Source organism: Lonchura striata, chromosome 1 (genome assembly GCF_050655825.1).
Source record: "Lonchura striata isolate lonStrDom1 chromosome 1, ASM5065582v1, whole genome shotgun sequence".
In the NCBI taxonomy this organism is placed as follows: Eukaryota; Metazoa; Chordata; class Aves; order Passeriformes; family Estrildidae; genus Lonchura; species Lonchura striata.
In genome coordinates, this window is record NC_140703.1 from 24661341 (window position 1) to 24678393 (window position 17053).

Below are 17053 nucleotides of genomic sequence, written 5' to 3' on the forward strand. Positions count from 1 at the left end.
TTCTTTACTAGGAGAAAACTAGATAACAATTTAAAAAGGCAAATGCAATTGGTACAAACAAAACTAGTGATAAAGTCCCCAACCTGAGGATTCGGGGTGTTGGTAGTAGTCCGGTTGAAATGATAGCGGCTCCTCTTGCAGTGGCTGATGAATTGCAGCTGAAGTGGTGATCTTTAGAAGGGTATAGTTTTCTCTGAAGATCTGGTGGCAGTTGGGCCGGTCTTCCTCTGCACCGGGGCCGCCTCCGAGCTCCGCCACCGCCGCCTCACCGCGCTCCGGCTGCTTCTCTCAGGAGTCCTGCCGAAGGAGCTGCTTCTCTGGGAATCCCGCAAAGAGAGCGAGCTGCTCTGTCTCCCAAAAGGTACCCCTTTTTACAATAAAGGAGTGCTTGGCTTCCCCCTCTGGGTGGAGCATCTCACAATGGGATGGTGTTATGTTACCAGGCCTGCAGTGAGTCAGTCAATGGCCCATTAACAAACCATTACCTCTTCGGAGCAAACCATTGTTCTTGGAAGAGATAACAAACCTGCCCAACCTCCAACAGATGGCAAATAGAATACAAGCTTATCTTACAAACCAGGACAGCCTGTTACTTTCAAAAAGCTGTACTGAGAACAGTATCTAATGAAAGAGCCATCCATGGATGCCATGGATTATAAAATCTTTTAGATTTTTGTCCAGTACAATCACTGCTGATTTATTATTAAAGCTTAAATCAATGACGATGGAAGAAATTGGATGACCTCCCAGTTCCAAGCAGAGAGCTGTTATATCTCTGGTATCTCGGTTATTTCCTTCACTCATTCCCCTTCATTCCAGACCCAGTCCTCCTCTGGGTGTTTTTTCCTTTGCCTGCCATGAAGCTGCTGTGCTCTGGGGTCCCCTCAGTGTAAAACAGTTATGCCAGCACAAGCTACCCATATAGTTGCAGAAATACCAGCAAAGCTGACTTGGTGTTTTGATTTCTTTATTTGAATTCTTACTGATTGTTTCATTTGTGTGCATACACTCAGGTGTGTGTGCTTGGGCTGTCCCAGCACTCTCCCAGCACCTTGCTCAGGGCTGCTGGTTTGGCTGCTTTTCACCTAAAAGTACCTTGTCATTTAGTGTTGTTCCTGCTCTAAACACAGCCCAAACTGCACCCTGCATCCAGTGCTGGCACTTGTCCAAGTGTCTCACAAAACTGCAAACACACCTTTGGGAACACTAGCCCTTGGGCAACTTTACTAATACCAACTGTGAGTACAGCTCCCCTAAGGAGCTCATTCCTGCAGGATCTAATCAGTCTTACTATTTAATTTACTGAGAAATTTGTGACAATTTTCAGGCAATTACTGTTCAAACCAAAGTAAAAACCATCTCGCTCTGATCCTGTGGGCTATAATTATACACTCCAGATACCTCTTTCATTAGCATAGTTAAACCTACCACAAAGCAGATCAGAAATATTTCTATCAAGAACATGTGATTTCTGCTAACATTTGAAAATCTGAGCATGTTTCTTGACTAAAGGCAAAATTAACTTGGAATTAATGCAGGTGCCCCATCTCAGAGTCAAACAAAACACAAAAATGAAAATAATTTTAAGCACTGCTGATATCCATCCTGCTGTATGAAACATAGCTTCATTTTGCTTTCTAGAGAAATACTAGCCTAGTGGATTTATTTTTGAATTTGGTTGAACCATGGCCTGTAGGTAGCCATAACCCTTTGGTTCTGATGTTCAGCAATGACAATCTGGTGGAAAAAGTTTAGAGGGAAGGATATGATATAATTTAAGTCCATTGCTTTTTCTAATGCCAGATTTTGTGGAATTAGTCACTGTTGATCTAACTGCATCATCCTGGGAATATCCAGCACATGCTTAACTACACCTTTACACAGATAGAAGAATAATTTTTACAAATGCTTATCTGCTTTTAAAAAGTCTAGATTTTGAAACAAAAAAAAAAAAAAAAAAAAAGGAGGATGGGGCAGGGAATAAAGGCCTTAGCTGATTGGTAGTACAGGATATAGAACCTTTCAGATCCTAATCCATGAGGGGATGTTTGCATCTGGCTCCATAATGGAGTCCACATGCCTGAATTAGATGCCATTACTCCATGCATGTGTGTAAGTAAAGTGCCTTGGAGGGGGATTCACAAAAGCCACTCTTTGGGGAGTTGCCTAAACCAGCCAAATAGGAAGGCTGAAGATTGCAGTTCTTCCTAAATCCTAGCTCTCTCCTGGGTTTAAGTGCCTTCTGGTGAATAAAGTACACAGGCACAAGTCCCTCCACTCTCAGCTCATAGCTCACAATCCTCTTTTGAAAGCAGGTGCCAAATTTTTCTTTCAAACTCCAAGCAACCATCAGCAGCTCAAGCACAATCTTACTTGGGCTGAGGACCATTGGTCTAATTCTTCCTTTACCAAAAGGCGCTTCTGAGGTTTGCGTTCCCTCCCTTCTGAGGTTTGCGTTCCCTCCCTCCTGGGCATTCCTGATCTAGCAGGCATCAACTTCCAAGAGGTGGAAAAGAGCTGGCACAGGTCACAGCAGACCCAAGAAGCCATAGGGAAGAGGGAAAGCAAGGAGAGACTTTGAAAACCTGGGAAGTGTCCACAGGTAAAGGGAGCCTCAACTCCACACACAGCACTAAGAAAGGCTTGTGCACTGGGACCAAGATGCCTTTGGGGAGGACTTCAGTGGTCTAACAGCTCAGGCATAAGCTTCTCAGGCCCTTATCAGGGGCTTGGATTTCAGTTGTGGATTGAAGTGCTTTAATTTCCATCACCAATCCTACATTGTTTTGTGCCTCCAGGCTCAGGTCTACCTTGTAGTGCTGCAATAAGCTGAAGAGAGTCTGATGTCCACCTTTGATCAAGTTGAGAAGCTGGGTAGCTGCACATTTGTCAGCCTATCCCTTCATCCCGGCTGCAGCACAGATGAAATCCAAGTGACGGCTACCACTAGAGATATTTTGTAACTATTAGTCCCCAGAGCTGAGCACTGACCAGCTTTGCAGCCTGTGCATTTGCTAGTCTCAGTCATCATGGGGCCAAATGGCTGCAGTGAACATTTCAGATTGTTTTCCTTGAGTAGAATTGAGAGACTTAAGTGTGTGACTGATAATATTTGCTCCTCAGGGCTTGGCGCTTTGCTTTCCTTTGACCTCAGTTGGGTCGTTCCAAGGTGACAGATGTGGTAATTTCAAGTCCTTTAAATCATAGCACATTGGATTGCATATAGGGAATTAATTCCACCTCATGACATTTTTGGAGTTCAAATGAGTGTCTAGTTTCATGGATCCAGGATAAATGTGTGTGAGTGGGATGGGGAGGGTCTCTCCTCTGTGTATGTGTGTGTGTGCTTCAGAAGTTTTATTTTGTTGCTGTGCTTTTGAGAGGTGTGGTAAGCTCTTGCTGTAAGTATTCACTGAATCAAACCTACAGGGAGTATTTCACAACTCAGGCTGAAATTTTTTTTTGTTGTATCCTGCTACCCTTAGTTCTGCACTTGCAGAGCAGGAAGTGGGTGGTACATGTGTAGGCCTGTAAATGTAACAAATAACAATTACTTCAAGCTTTGTGTGTTTGCCCCTCCACTGATGTGTGCTTTTGTGCTGAAGCAGACTTGAGTAAGATGCATTTCTTACCTGCTGCATAAAAGGAAAAGACAGAAGATGTTTAAGAACAGATCTGTTCCTGCATGACAGAGGGATGTGTATGTGCAGTTCAGCCATGATGGTAGCATAGAGGAGTTTTTGATGATTTTCAGCGGTGTTTTTTACCCAAGTGCCAGATGATGAAGGGACTTACATTGGTACATCCACTGCAAACCATCTAGCAACTTCCACCTTCATGTCTGCCCATAGATGTGACCCAGAGCACAGAGGATCTTTCATGAAAATTACAAGCCTGGTTTTGAAACCATTTTAACCAAGTGAGTGTTTCGTTGTAGTTATTGTAATCTTAGTCTTTATCAAGAAAAGCAGCATAAAAGTAAAATAATTTATCCATTTAGAAAATATGTTTGTGAGGTAAGACCTGCTTGAATTTTGTGAATGGAGTGTCACATCATGATTAGCACATCCTAACAAATATGATACCTGCAATATTTGACAATAAAATAGGAAAATAATTACAGCTAAATAATTTTAAAACATGCTTCTGATTTCTGTCTGGGTGGAGTAGTCTAGTATGTTTAACCTTCTAAGGCAAGACTATTTCTTCTGCTGTTTAAGCAAAGGTAGGAAAAGCATGCAAAGGGCAGGAATTTTTTTAATGGCAAATAAGTTCCAAAAAAAATTTCTGAGAGGAAATTTTTTCAAGAAAAATATTTTACAGACATTTGTTACTGTTTTCCTATCTCCCTTGGACTGGGACTTTGGGTTTCTGGGAAGTGGCAGAGTTAGAGCACAGCAAATAAAATAAGGGAGGGAGGAGCTGCTCTTTTTCTCAACAGGCTCATCAAAGCACAGTGAACGGAAATATTGTAAAATAGTAACAATTTGTCTGCAAAATAAAGCCTCCAAAGCCTCTTGCTTTTATAAAAAAGAAAAAAAAAGTCATGAAACAGCATGAGGGCAAGAGCCAAGAAAACACATTTTGTATGTCATCAAAGTGAGAAAAGGAACAGAAATGCTGTGCTGTGCCAGTTTCAGACAGAGGCAATCATGCAAATTTTCTGGCAAGAAGGCAATGCATAAGGCCACAGGATTGCAACAGGAGTCCCAAAGAACAATAAATTATTTCAAACTAAGATCAGACCAAGTACTTCAGGAGTTCGACACAGATTTCTTGCTTTGTAGAGCAAGAACTCGCTGGACTATTAAAGTAACCACTGGTGAGATTGCAAAAAATGGAGTATTATCACTACAAAGGGGCACAGGAAATAAAATTTCTTTATAACCAAAAGACTACAATTAAAAAAACCTGTGCACCCAGAATTAGGCTCTCTTTCTTAATGAGATTTCATGATCTTGATTCCTTAATAGGGGTTAATGGCTCCCTGTAGTGGATCACTGTAAAGCATTTAAATTTAATCAGTATGCATACTGTGCTAAAAAGACCTCAAGAGAAGGTCCTGCTTCATCCTGACTATAAACAAGGAGCCATCCCTCCTGTCTGCCCCAGGTACCCTAGAGCTGCCAGGAGCCCTCACCTCTCAAACTGTCCCACAGCAGAGCAACTGGCCAGAGCAGGCATTAGCAGAGACTGACATCTGCCTTTCCAAAGTTGTGGCTGTATTCTGTCCACCCACCACAGAGCAGCCTTTGCTGCTTCATTTTCATCCCCAAAATGAAGACATGGTGACAGTGGCCATGGTGTGGCAGGATGTCCCACCACAGCAGGGTGTTGTGGGTGGCTCACAGGCCATGCAGGGCAGGTCAGGCCTGAAGTGGCACCAGCAACTGAAACAGTACTTGCTACTCAGGATCAAGAGAAGCCCAAGAGCAGCTTGTGGCCACTTTTTCCTTGTGTCCTTAGGTTTGGCACCAAGTGTACCTCAGGCCGTAAAGTCTAGCCTGCATGAATATTACAACTGCAGACAGCTGCACTGCTTTACATAAGACTTAAACTAATAAAACAGATTATCTTCCCTGCAACACTTGCAACAATCAGTCCCTGTTATTATCAAGAACACTTCTATAATCAGGACTTTTCTTTCCACTGCCATCTTTTGGGAAGTGTTTAAGAAAAAGACATACTCCAGCACCTCTTTATGTCTTGCAGGTGTCAATGAAGGGAATTTTTGCATGCACATCTAAGTTTTCCTAAAGGTGTTGAGATCCACTAATTCATAGAATGCTCCTTCTCTAAGCAATCCTTCAGAAACAAGACATAAAATCCTAAACCATGCCATATTAGAATAAAATATATATAGACAGATTTAAGACTCAATACACTTTCACAAAGCTGACAAAATATTTTTCTGCTTTTAGTACAGTTATTCAATTAATCAAATGAGGAACAAAGAGTTCTCGGACTAGTAAAACTGGTAGATATCCTTCAGAATAGTATTCTGGCACTTACGCATATTTGACCAAAGATTCAGTTTGTTAATTGTCACAGAAAGAGACAGTCTTCTTCCCTCACTTCTGTCTACTCCCATACATCTGATGAGATGGAGCATTCCACTGACTAACAAGTTTAACAGTGACTGTGTGGATTATTCACTTGTCATTTAGAGCCAGTTGCTAGCCTGTGGCTTGTTCTCAAAGCTGTAGCTGTCTAACCCAAGAGGTAGTGAAATGGAAACTTTTTACACTTTTACCAGTGAGTGTAATTCATAGCAACACTGCTAACAGCACCACTTTGGATTAAAACAGTAAAATGTTGTGATACACTATGCAAGCGATTGTACCATAACACACAAACAATTGTATCATCAAAATTTGGGAGACTTCTACTGCAGGGAGCCAGCACAACCTATCCCAGGCAGAGCAAGTCCAAGAATGATGAGTGACAGCTGAGAAGGGAGGTTTCCAAAGCAAGCCTGCAGTTCCCTATTCAGACTGCTATGGAACGAGCAATCACCCCAGTTTGTTATCAGCACCTCAAGTTTCAGCCTACTGATCACACACTTCACTCTGAAGTGTGTCAGCAGTTGTTTGTATTATTGTGGAATTAATAGACTGGCAGTAGATGTGAAGCATTCTCACCAAAACAAAACCCAAATCAACAACACCCATAGGAAATAGTTGTTGACTATACAAGCAAGCACTTCCATGAAAACCAGCCTCCTTTCCAGTGTGTTGTGCATGGCAAACCCATTCCATCTGATAAGGTGAATTTCTTGGACGGTATCAGTGGCTATGGCCTGCGGGAAGCTGCTCGTGCAGTGCTCAGTAGGACCAGCCCTGCAGAGAAGGAGCCCTCAGTGCAGTTCCCACATTGAACAAAGAGCTCGGACACATCAGCGGCCAGGCCAAGGCTCCGTGCCAGCAGCATGATTCCGGGCCGATAAGCAGGGAGGTAGCTTTGCACTTTGATCACTTTGGGTGTTCCATGTAACTGGGTCTGGCTTTGTGCGCCAATCGCTGCCGATCGCTGAACGGGGAGCTAGTGGCAGTCATTTAAGTGTCTCCAACAAATCTGCTTGTCACCAAGACTGCAGGCAGATTGTCCAGAAGAGAGCATTAGGCAGAGGATTTGAGTGCATGCCATATGGCAGAGAACGGGAAAACATATTCAAAGGCAGGTATTTGCTAAATCCTACCTATAATTAATTCTAATCCCATAATCAAAGTCGCATGCTTTTCTGCAAACATTCCCCCACGTTGGACCTTCCTCCCCAGCCCGAGGTCAGGCACCGATTCGTGCAAATGAGTACATGCCACCAGGCAAGAGAGCTGCATCCCCGGGGACTGTGGTCAACCGGCCCGTGGTGCCCAACTTGCTGATCCTTGTCACGGCTCCCTGCCATCTGACTCAGAGTAGCTTTCAGGCATTTTCCAGCAAACAGCATCTGGGCCAGATCCTCAAAAACATGCAAGAGACGAAGCCGCCTGGAAATCAATTACCAGCACCAAGCATCCTAATACCATCATAAATTGTGAGCTTTGTGTTTGTGCTGAGCCAGCAGAGGCCTGTGCATGGGAGTTGGGGCTGTGATGATGTGAAACTCATCATGCCCAGATTTGCAGAGAGATGAGGAGATGTCTACCTGAGCCCACATAGGTAGGCTCACAGCAGACTGGGCAGGAGGAGAAGACTAGAGACAACATAATTATGTCTGCGTGAGCTAAAAATCTCCTTCTCATTGTAACTGATTCCACTGCCAGGGTGTCTTTTCACACATAGGCATATACAAATACCTGCACACAAGCAACAGATACAGGTCCACCTGCAGATATACTCAGTTTGGAAGTAAGAAACTGGGGAAGCCCAAGGGTGCCATTTTCATACAGAAGGCTGGGTGATCATCCAGAATGAGCACACACATGAATGTGTTTGCAGAATGAACTGGAGCAGAGGCAAGAGCTTTGTTTTTGCAAATGCTTTTATAAATGGATAAACAGAGACCTCCCCAGGAATTGCAAGAAAAGATCATGTAATTACCAGTGAAGCCAGAGATAGCTTATGGATGACCACTGGTTTTTAAGATGAAGCCATTTATTTAGATGTTATCACACTTCTCTAAAAAAGAAGCTCTAGGCACCATTTTGAATTTTAAAAAACGTAGAAACAAGCATCTGCCACGTGTTGAATATTCTCCATTAGCAGCAGGTTTATGCATGCATGCATTTTGAAATGTTTATTATGACAATACTTATTATGACTGTCTTAGATTTAGTAAATACCACATGATAATCAGACACAGTTGTTAGACCTTGAGCAAAATATGATTTATTTTTAACATACTGAACAATAGCTGTTTCTTGGTAATCTAAACTGAACACAGACACTTGAGACTACTTTGTTTCCTTGGAGGGGACAGTGAAAAGGAGGGAGAGAAAAAAAATAAACTTGATCTCTGTGGGAGAGTTTCTCAAGAAGCAAAAAGGCAGGATTACATTTACCATAAATCCTACTTTCCTCCCTACTGAATGAACAGGCTCTTACGGACACTTTAGCAAGGTAAATTCTTCACCTGCTCAAGAAACAGGTATCGCCTTCAGTGAAGCTTTAGGCACTGTTACAAGCAAAATAGTGCAGGACCCCAAAACCTGCTGGGGCATAGATCAACCATCTCGTGCCAGTAGCATGGCTGGGTCCTCGCCCAGGGGCTGTGCTCCCTTTACTACCCTCCTGCTCTTCACTGCTGGAAATAAGATTAAATCAGTGCAGCTAGTGTTAATTTGGGTTACAAAATGGTTAGCTTTCAGAGGAAATACATCTCAAGGTATATTTGGTTGCCTTCACTCCCTGCTTTTATGTGAAATATGATTGAATTTGCAAAAAAATAAACCCCCTACACTGGTGTTTAATTAGTTTGTTGGCAAACTGGAAAACATATATCCAAATGACATAAAGACTCATTTGGCACAGAAGGAAGTGTGGCAATGTGTGCATTAAATGGCACTTGAGCATGTACAAAATTATTTGTCATGCAGAGGTTTTATTTTTTCCTGTCCCTGAAAACACAAGTTTCCACTAAAATTCAGTCTCTGTACAGTACACGGTAACCTCAGATCTCTTCAGAAAGTACTCACTGACTGACAGGTTAGTCCTCAAAGGAGTTAATGATCCAGAGATGAATTTAAGCTGTGATGAAGCTTTGAAATAGTGTCTTTGAAAACTGTGGACAAGAATGTCCTGGGAAATTCACTGCTCAAGTCAGGTACACTTTACAGCACCAGTGCTGACAACAATCAAGATTTGCTTGATTCTCACATCTGAAAACACCCCACCCTTGAAGTCACAAGCAGCTATTCACTGGAATAGCTTAGCTCATTCACTACAGGAACTAAAGCCTAGATAGCTGCTCTTCTACTTTTGTGCTGAGAATTCTTCCAAAAAAGGTAGCTAGCTAACAGAATTAGTTTACAAATGCCAACACCCCCATCCCCAGTTTATAAACCCAGTGCTTAATCCAATGCTTTTCAAGTGGTGGAGACCTTAAGAAAGACATGTATGTGGTGGGGGGATTCACATGTTTGTGAACACAAATCAATCAGTGGTTTAAGGGTATGTAGAAAGCAGGGACAGGACAGGTACTTGTTCCCAAAGTAGCACTAAAAACGAAAACGTAAAAAAAAAAGTGCTGTCACTTTGTGAGGACTTCAGTTCTCTCTTACAAGCCCTTCTGTGACATCTCTTGAGCTGCCACGTACCTTTGTGTAGAACTGGGGCCAGCCAGTGGAAACCCCCAGAGAGCAGCTGCACACCTCACCCACTCTGCCATTTCCATTACATTATACTGCTCTTGCATGTCTCTGTATGACAGACACTTTAGTTAAGTGTATAATGCTGTTCCTGTGGATACACCATTGTAGATATTTGGTAATAGGATCTGTTATCAAGATCACCCCAAAAGTCATCCTAACCACTTCTGATCTCAAGACAAAAACACGCTGGAAAATTTAGCTTTTTATCGTCAATCTTCTCTTAGTAGCACTCTTCTGGGAACAAAATCTCCAGAGTCAGTAGGATTTTTATTTTGCAGCACTCATTGTCCATGTGGAAACCAGAGCACTAGCAAAGTCATCCCCCCAGTGCAGTGGGGAACTGGTGCCTACAGCTTCAGGCAGCCCCTATGGAAGGGACTGCAGGGAAAAGACTTCAGGTCACTGAGATCTACTCATGCCTTATGCCTGTTTGGGAAATACAGCAATTCAAAAGCAAGGGCTGGTAAGTTAAGCCCATTGGGGTAGTCCTTGGATGAGTATCTTAGAAGTTCTCAGACAACCCAACGTTGGTTGCAGAGTGATGACTTTCTCATAAGAACCAATAAATCAAGGTCTAGTTTCCACTCTTTGCAAGACCACCTATGATTTCAAGTCCCAAGCGGATGGGCATCACTCTTTCCATACATTCTTTATATAATTAGGCTAGAACAGCCATTATTTCTTCACACCAATTTAAGAATTATGACTGCTGGTACATTTTGTTTTGTCTCCTGTTTCTGCTGACAAACTCAAATAGCCAGAGGAAGGTCCTTTAGAGTTTTCTCAGGAGAACAGCTCTACCAAAGAGATGATTGAGAAATGTTTTCACTCAAGCTTTGCCTGTAAAAATGTGTTTTTTCAGGGATTCTCTCTCACCCACAGAGCCAACCAGATACCTTCACACAAAGCAACTGAACACTGTAGTTTAGGATAATGTTCCTTCACCCTCAAATGTCTTGTCCCACCCTAGGTAAAGCAGAATGTTTGTTGTGGCTTAATCTGAATGACTAGTGCAAAATGACATGTCATTGTGGGAAGGCTAAGTGGCTCCTCTCCTCCATCTTCCTTCCAACACCCAAAGGTACAGTAAAACTTTGTTTTCTCCAAGACCTTGGCTTCTCTAAAGGTGCACTCGTGCACTTACTAACCTGCTACAAATACACAGACACATTCCTAATGCTTTCTGACAAAAACCCTGGAAAATCCCAATCCAAAGCCAAATTATTGCTCCAGTCACCTTGGAAAGCATGTTAGATTGCATTACATGAATGGATTTGGAGGTGATCCCTAAATTGCTGAGATCTGGGTGAAGGGGGTGGGAAGTTTCATACTTTGGCTGCATCATCAACACAGGTTTCTTCTTACTCATTCTGTTTTCCTCGAGTTCTGTCACTGCTAGGAAAACATCTCCTTTTGCTGTTCAGAAGCTCTGGAGAACCTGTCCAACATTTGGGATCTCTAGGCTTCTTTTTAAAACCAAGAGCAAGATTTTCAGTAGTTTTTAGGCATTTACAGATGCTTGTGGTTTCCTAATGAGGTCTTAAAACTAGAGCTGTGCACCCAGGCATTCAGAAACAAACTGCAAGGCAGAAAAAACACACCTTCAGGTTCTCCCAGTACATAAATAACTTTTTAGAGAAGCTGAGCAGGATGAGAGGCAATAAGCAGAAACTCTGAGGACTATCCCTTGTCGCTGTCGAGGCAGGGTGGGAATGAAGAGACTCTGACCCAGAAGGCTGTAATACTAAAAACTCAGATTTATTCAAAATGCACTGCTCTTTTATACAGAGCTTCGCAAGGACCAAATCCATTGGTTCTGAAGTGAAAACAACCCACAGCATTGGTGCAGAGTGCTTGACGCACAGTGATAGAACTTAACTATAAACAATGTGAAAAACAAGAGAGGTAAAGAATTATTTACATTCTCTCCAGCTCTTTCCCAGGCGTCTGCCTGGCTAGAAATTCTCAGTTTCTTTCTTTGACTGAATCTTAGTCCCACAATCCCTGGCATCACTCATGCTTCTGGGCAGGCTTCCCCTGTAGTGATGGTATCTGACAGCAGTAATCCAGCAGCAGCACATATGACTCTACCACATCTCTTGTCAAGACTAATTTTGTCTGATCCCTCCTTCTTTTGGGAGCAGGGGGAGACAAGCTGAGCAGACACAGGCTTTGTCTCCAGTACCTGTGGCAGACCCCAAGCCCCAGACAGCTCACAAGGCCACAGGGGAGGCTCTGACTTCCTCCCACAAAGATGTCAGCCAAGTCCCATCTAGCCCAAGGTTGTTCAGTAAATAAACCCCCACCTTCCACCTCAGCTACTTCACAACTCCAACTAAAATCAATAGATGAGAAGCAATCTGTCATTTCCAGGCCACACTGGTTGGGTTATGGATGAGTCAAAAAACACTACAGGAAACACAGATGTAGTGAGATTACCTCCTTCTCTGGAGCCTTGCTATCTCTAGAAGTCTTGCCTGATCTCCCTCAAAATGTCCATATGCATACACAAAACGACCTCGTGTACCTCATGGCCATGCCTGTTCCAGTGCAGGTGCACTGAATGATGCTTGGCAGGGCCAGGCCAGCCTGGCATGAGCAGCAGGAGGCCGAGTTCACCCTGAGCTGCAGGCAGGCTGGTGTCTCCCTGTAGAAAAGCTTTTTCAAATATTTAAAATACCTCCCACTCACACATAAAGTCCATATTTTGTAATAAAAACAAGGAGAAAATCTCATCCAAAGAAATTTTACCTATTTCTCCCTCTACTTATTCCACTGAAGTTATCTTTTATTAAAAAAACAACATCCCCAAAACTGGCCAGCAGAACAACAGAGTAGCCAAGACACTAATTTAATAACCTCATTCTTCAAAATTCACCTAACAGGTTTCAAAAATCCAGTATTTTATAATTTTTTTAAAGGTTTCACTGTATTTCTCCCTTCATACAGATAATGTTTTTCCTTTGAGAGAGGTGCAGAGAATAGTGCAAATTTTCCAGTAACTGGGATTTTCCCTGCAAACTTGGGCAGGCATTATCCTATTCAGCTACAGAGAGGCAAAGCTGTTGCAAGTTACTCCTGTACAGAAAGGAGCAGGAAGACCAAGAAAGACAAGGGGGACATATTCCTGCCTCCCCCATTTCCGCCAGCCACCAACAACAAAAAAAAAAAAAAAAACAAAACAAAACAAAAAAAAAACCAACCCAAAATGTTGCTTAGGATCCATGTGCCCAGATGAAGCTGCAGTGGGTTAGTTCAGTCACACCACCCCAGCCAAGCCACAATAACTGATCATGCACAGGCTGTCCTTCCACTCCAAAGCTCACCATTGAGCTTTAAGCAGAAATACCACATCCCAAGGCCCTAATCCTTTAGCTCAGAGCAGCACAGCCAGCTGTGGGCTAAAAGCTACATTAAACTCACTGGAGGAGAAGCATTTGCTGAAATGCTTTGTTGAACAAGAATGAGAGACTGTGCTTGGGCTTTAGCTACACTTAAAAACTCCTGTACATCCTGGCTCTGGTTTTCTTTGCCACATGGCAGCTGGTTATGTCCAAGAATTCCTGGCAGGGAAAGTGACTGTAGAAACTCAGCTGTGCAGCATATGCTCCATCTAGTGTTTATTAATAGTATTTAATTTTCTTAAAAAGGTTTGGTTTGCTGTTAACACGTTTCCATCTTTTTTGTAGTTCATACGTCTGTATATGATACTGTTGAAAATAACCTTCTACTTGTTTCAACTACACCATTTTGATCTAGCCTCCACTTACACCTTCAGTAAAGATTATACACGGATTTCCATTTAGAGATTAAATCTCCTAAAGCAAAATGAAGGGAAAATGTTTTAAAGGAGTAGCAAGGGTTTCCCAGGTGCTTTGCTAACACAAAGTGAATGGAAAACTTCAAGGAGGAGTAAAACATACAACCTGAAGGACACATAGGGGAAAGTTTCTCCCGATAAACAATACTTCCCAGAAATGAGAGCACAGTGCTGAACCCCTTTGCCATAGACTGAGGTACTTTTTTTGTCCTCTGTGTCAAGCCAGGCTGCTGGGGAGGGAAGGACAGGAAAACAAGCAGGTGACACAATGCCCTTGCTGTCTCTTCAGCTGCCCTCATCACACCAGAGCACAGCAGCTTCTGGGAGCCAGTCCTGATCAGCAGTTTGGCAAAGCTCTGGAATACAAATTACCTAGAAATGAACCCAGGTTGGGTGCATTTGGATGCAAGGCATCTTTGCATGGTAGAAAAAAGGGACAGCAGCAACAGCCATCAGGCTTGGCAATTGCCATGTGTATTTGGAAAGGGCAGGACTTGAATGTCGAATTTGGTTGTGGGACAAATATTCCAACACAAAGAGTCTCTTTTTACCATATGCTCTCCCCTAATTTGCATTACTTGAGGGAGTTCCTGGTTCCTAATTTGCTGCTCAGCTGATGTTAATGCCCTTAACTGAAAAAGGTAAAGCCAACAGCAGGTGGGACAAGAAGTCCCAAGCTAACATTTTGATAAATTAAAGGAAAGCAAGCCCAACCCCATTCTGTTGTGTTAGCAGGATTGATGAGATGCTGGGGTGGGCTGCCTTGCAGTGGGCCAGGATCTGCAGTGGGGGACACCTTGAGAAAATATTTGAACATTCCCAGAGAAAGGCTTGGGTTGGCTGATCCTACCTGGAGCAGTGGCAGCCTAAGCAGGCCCACTTTTTCTGCAAGGGGGCCGAGAGAATCCCAGCCCAGCTAAGAGGAGAGCTGGCAAGGAGCTGCTGTGATAGAAGCAGACAGCCCTTGCACACTGCAGCCACAGGGCACAATCCCAGGCACAGATAGAAGCTCAGAAACAAAGCTTTCCTTGCCGTAGAAAGCAGAAGGGGAACTGACAGTACAGCTTCCTTGGGCAGAACACATTTAGGAGATCCCCACATCCCCTGCCTGCTCTTCCCCTGTGTCAGAGCTTGCAGCAGAGCTCCTCAAACTGTGGCAATCACACAGGTGAGAAGGCAGCAAACTGGGAGCAAGCCCTTGTGTGGAGTAACCACAGAGGGCTCCTCTGGGGTGGCATAAAAGTAAAACATAAAAGAGCATTTGCTGTAATAGTACTGCTTGAGTAGAGCCTCCAATAAACCAGATACAAGCCTGCTGCAGGATATCCTCCAGGGCAGCACACCACCCGGGGCCACTTTGCAGAGATTCAGGTCCAGTTTGCTGCAGAAAATGAGAACAGCTTGCCCTAATGAGGAATGCAAAACATGAAAAAACATCTTCTTCCAACTGTGTGTTTTGTGGTGCTTTTCACAGGTGATGGTCATGCTACTCTTCCCTGTGCAGCTGCTCACAGTGGCTGTAACTGTTTACCTAGAGCTGGTGAGGTCTGCTCAAGGTGGAGCCTACTATGGGATCAAGCAGCTGCCACCTCAGGTGCCCCAGTATCAACCCCTCGGACAACAAGTACCTCACATGCCACTGGGCAAAGAAGGCATCCCGATGCAGCACCTGGGCAAGGAGATGCCCCACATGCCCTATGGGAAGGAGTACCCCCATCTCCCCCAGTACAGGATGGAGGTCCCGCAGATGCCCATGCTCAGCAAGGATATGGCTCCCAAGAAAGAGAAAGGTGGGTCAGCACGTCCCTCTCCACTCCTGCTTGGTCCCATCTGTTTGTCGTGGGGAAATTGGACATTGGAGCAGGCTGCTGCTGCAGGCTGGGCACAGCACTCTTGTGCTTGTACTTTTGTCCACCTGTGGCCAGGCTCATACCTGGCCACAGGTGGGCAAAACAGGTTCATGGGAGCTGTGGGGCAGTTCAGGGCTACCAGCACAAGATCACAGTCATTCTCTGGGCTGCAGCACACCTCTGAGTAGTCCTACCTGCAGTGAGCCTCCAGCACACAGGTGTGCTCAGGTGCTGTTCAACTCCAGGAAAAACTTTGTCATCACACCTGTTTGTAGGAGACCCTCTGATGGGGTTTCCTTCAGATGATGGCCCTGTCTGGATCTTCTCCCACTCTCACTGCAACAAGCAGACAGACATAAGAACTAAGAGCCCCAAGATTTGAATTTATGGGAACATCACTGTTTTGTCTTTGTCCAGACCCTGTGATTTTGAGATTTGCATATAAAAATATACAACTGCTCTTCATACTCTAGAGTTCTCTTTCTATAGGTTATTTATGGGTGTAACAGAGGCATTGAAAATACAGAGGTTTAATGCACAAGTCTGCATGTACAAGCACTTTCCCTATTCAGTAAAGACAGTCTGGACAGTATTAAGATACTTAAGAAAACATGAAAAAAGTACAAAATACAAAGGGTGACCAGGAATACCCAGTGTCATAAAATCCTTGTGAGGACCGCCAGTGTCTGTGCAATTGCAGACAAACTGGGTAACATCGTCTTACTGAAGCCCCAGCTAACCACAGCCTCCACTGACTTCAGAGGAAAATGGAAGATTTCAAGACCTATTGTTGGGAGTGTTTGAATAAGCACCACTAACTATAGTAAAATCAATCTATCTCATGAGCAAAGATTTTTGATGTGCATAAAACACAACATATACAGACAGGGAAGGTTTCTGCCTCCCAAAGAACAGTTGTCCTGAAACCTCATCTCCTATCCTTCCACAAATCTCTCACTTCTTTGTGCATTTTAGAGCTGGAAAGAGTTTCCAGGTAACTCAAAAAGCAGCAGCTTGAAAAATAACCAACCCCTGCAGCAACTTCCCCACCCTGACCTGTAATGATAAGTGGTCACATACACAAAAATGTGAGTTTGGACAATAAAATATTTTGCAAAGTATTTAGAAGAGCCATAACTAGACATGGCTATGCCAAAATAGCAATACTGATTAAGGCTGCAGGTTTCCAGTAATATTCTAATGGGAATCAAAGCCTTTGGATAAATCAGACATGCCCTATGTATAAACTTCTTACTAATACAATCTTTTTTAATTGATCTTGCTCATTTATGCCACTCCAGATAAAGCACTTTTATGCCAGGATTCCTCCCACAGCACGAGAGTACCGAGTTTCCTGCAAAAACTCCTACAGGTAGATTGATCTACAGCAACATGGGACAAAATGCAGATTTTGGTGTTTAAGATTGTATAGGTAGAAAACACCACCAAAGCCCAAATGGCTTTTATATATGATGCACAGTAATTACTTTGTGGAAGCAGAAGCATACATGGAAGTTTGGAGTATGAAAAACAGTAGTAATATCCTCTTCATTCTCAATACCAACCTGTAACTC

At 43.4% G+C, this 17053-nt stretch overlaps 1 protein-coding gene across 2 annotated transcripts in view; it reads left to right on the forward strand.

The window, feature by feature from the left end:
• COL8A1 (collagen type VIII alpha 1 chain) overlaps positions 1-17053 on the forward strand; it is a 92025-nt gene that overhangs the window by 69502 nt on the left and 5470 nt on the right. Inside the window, exons 1-2 of one of the 2 annotated variants that reach the window (XM_085571570.1) lie at positions 210-361; positions 15104-15419. In XM_085571570.1, coding sequence (XP_085427696.1) covers positions 15107-15419 — 313 coding nt within the window. In that variant the 5' untranslated portion in view covers positions 210-361; positions 15104-15106. Of the gene's footprint in view, positions 1-209; positions 362-15103; positions 15420-17053 lie in introns of those variants that run through there. The other variant, XM_085571564.1, reaches the window with a different exon arrangement.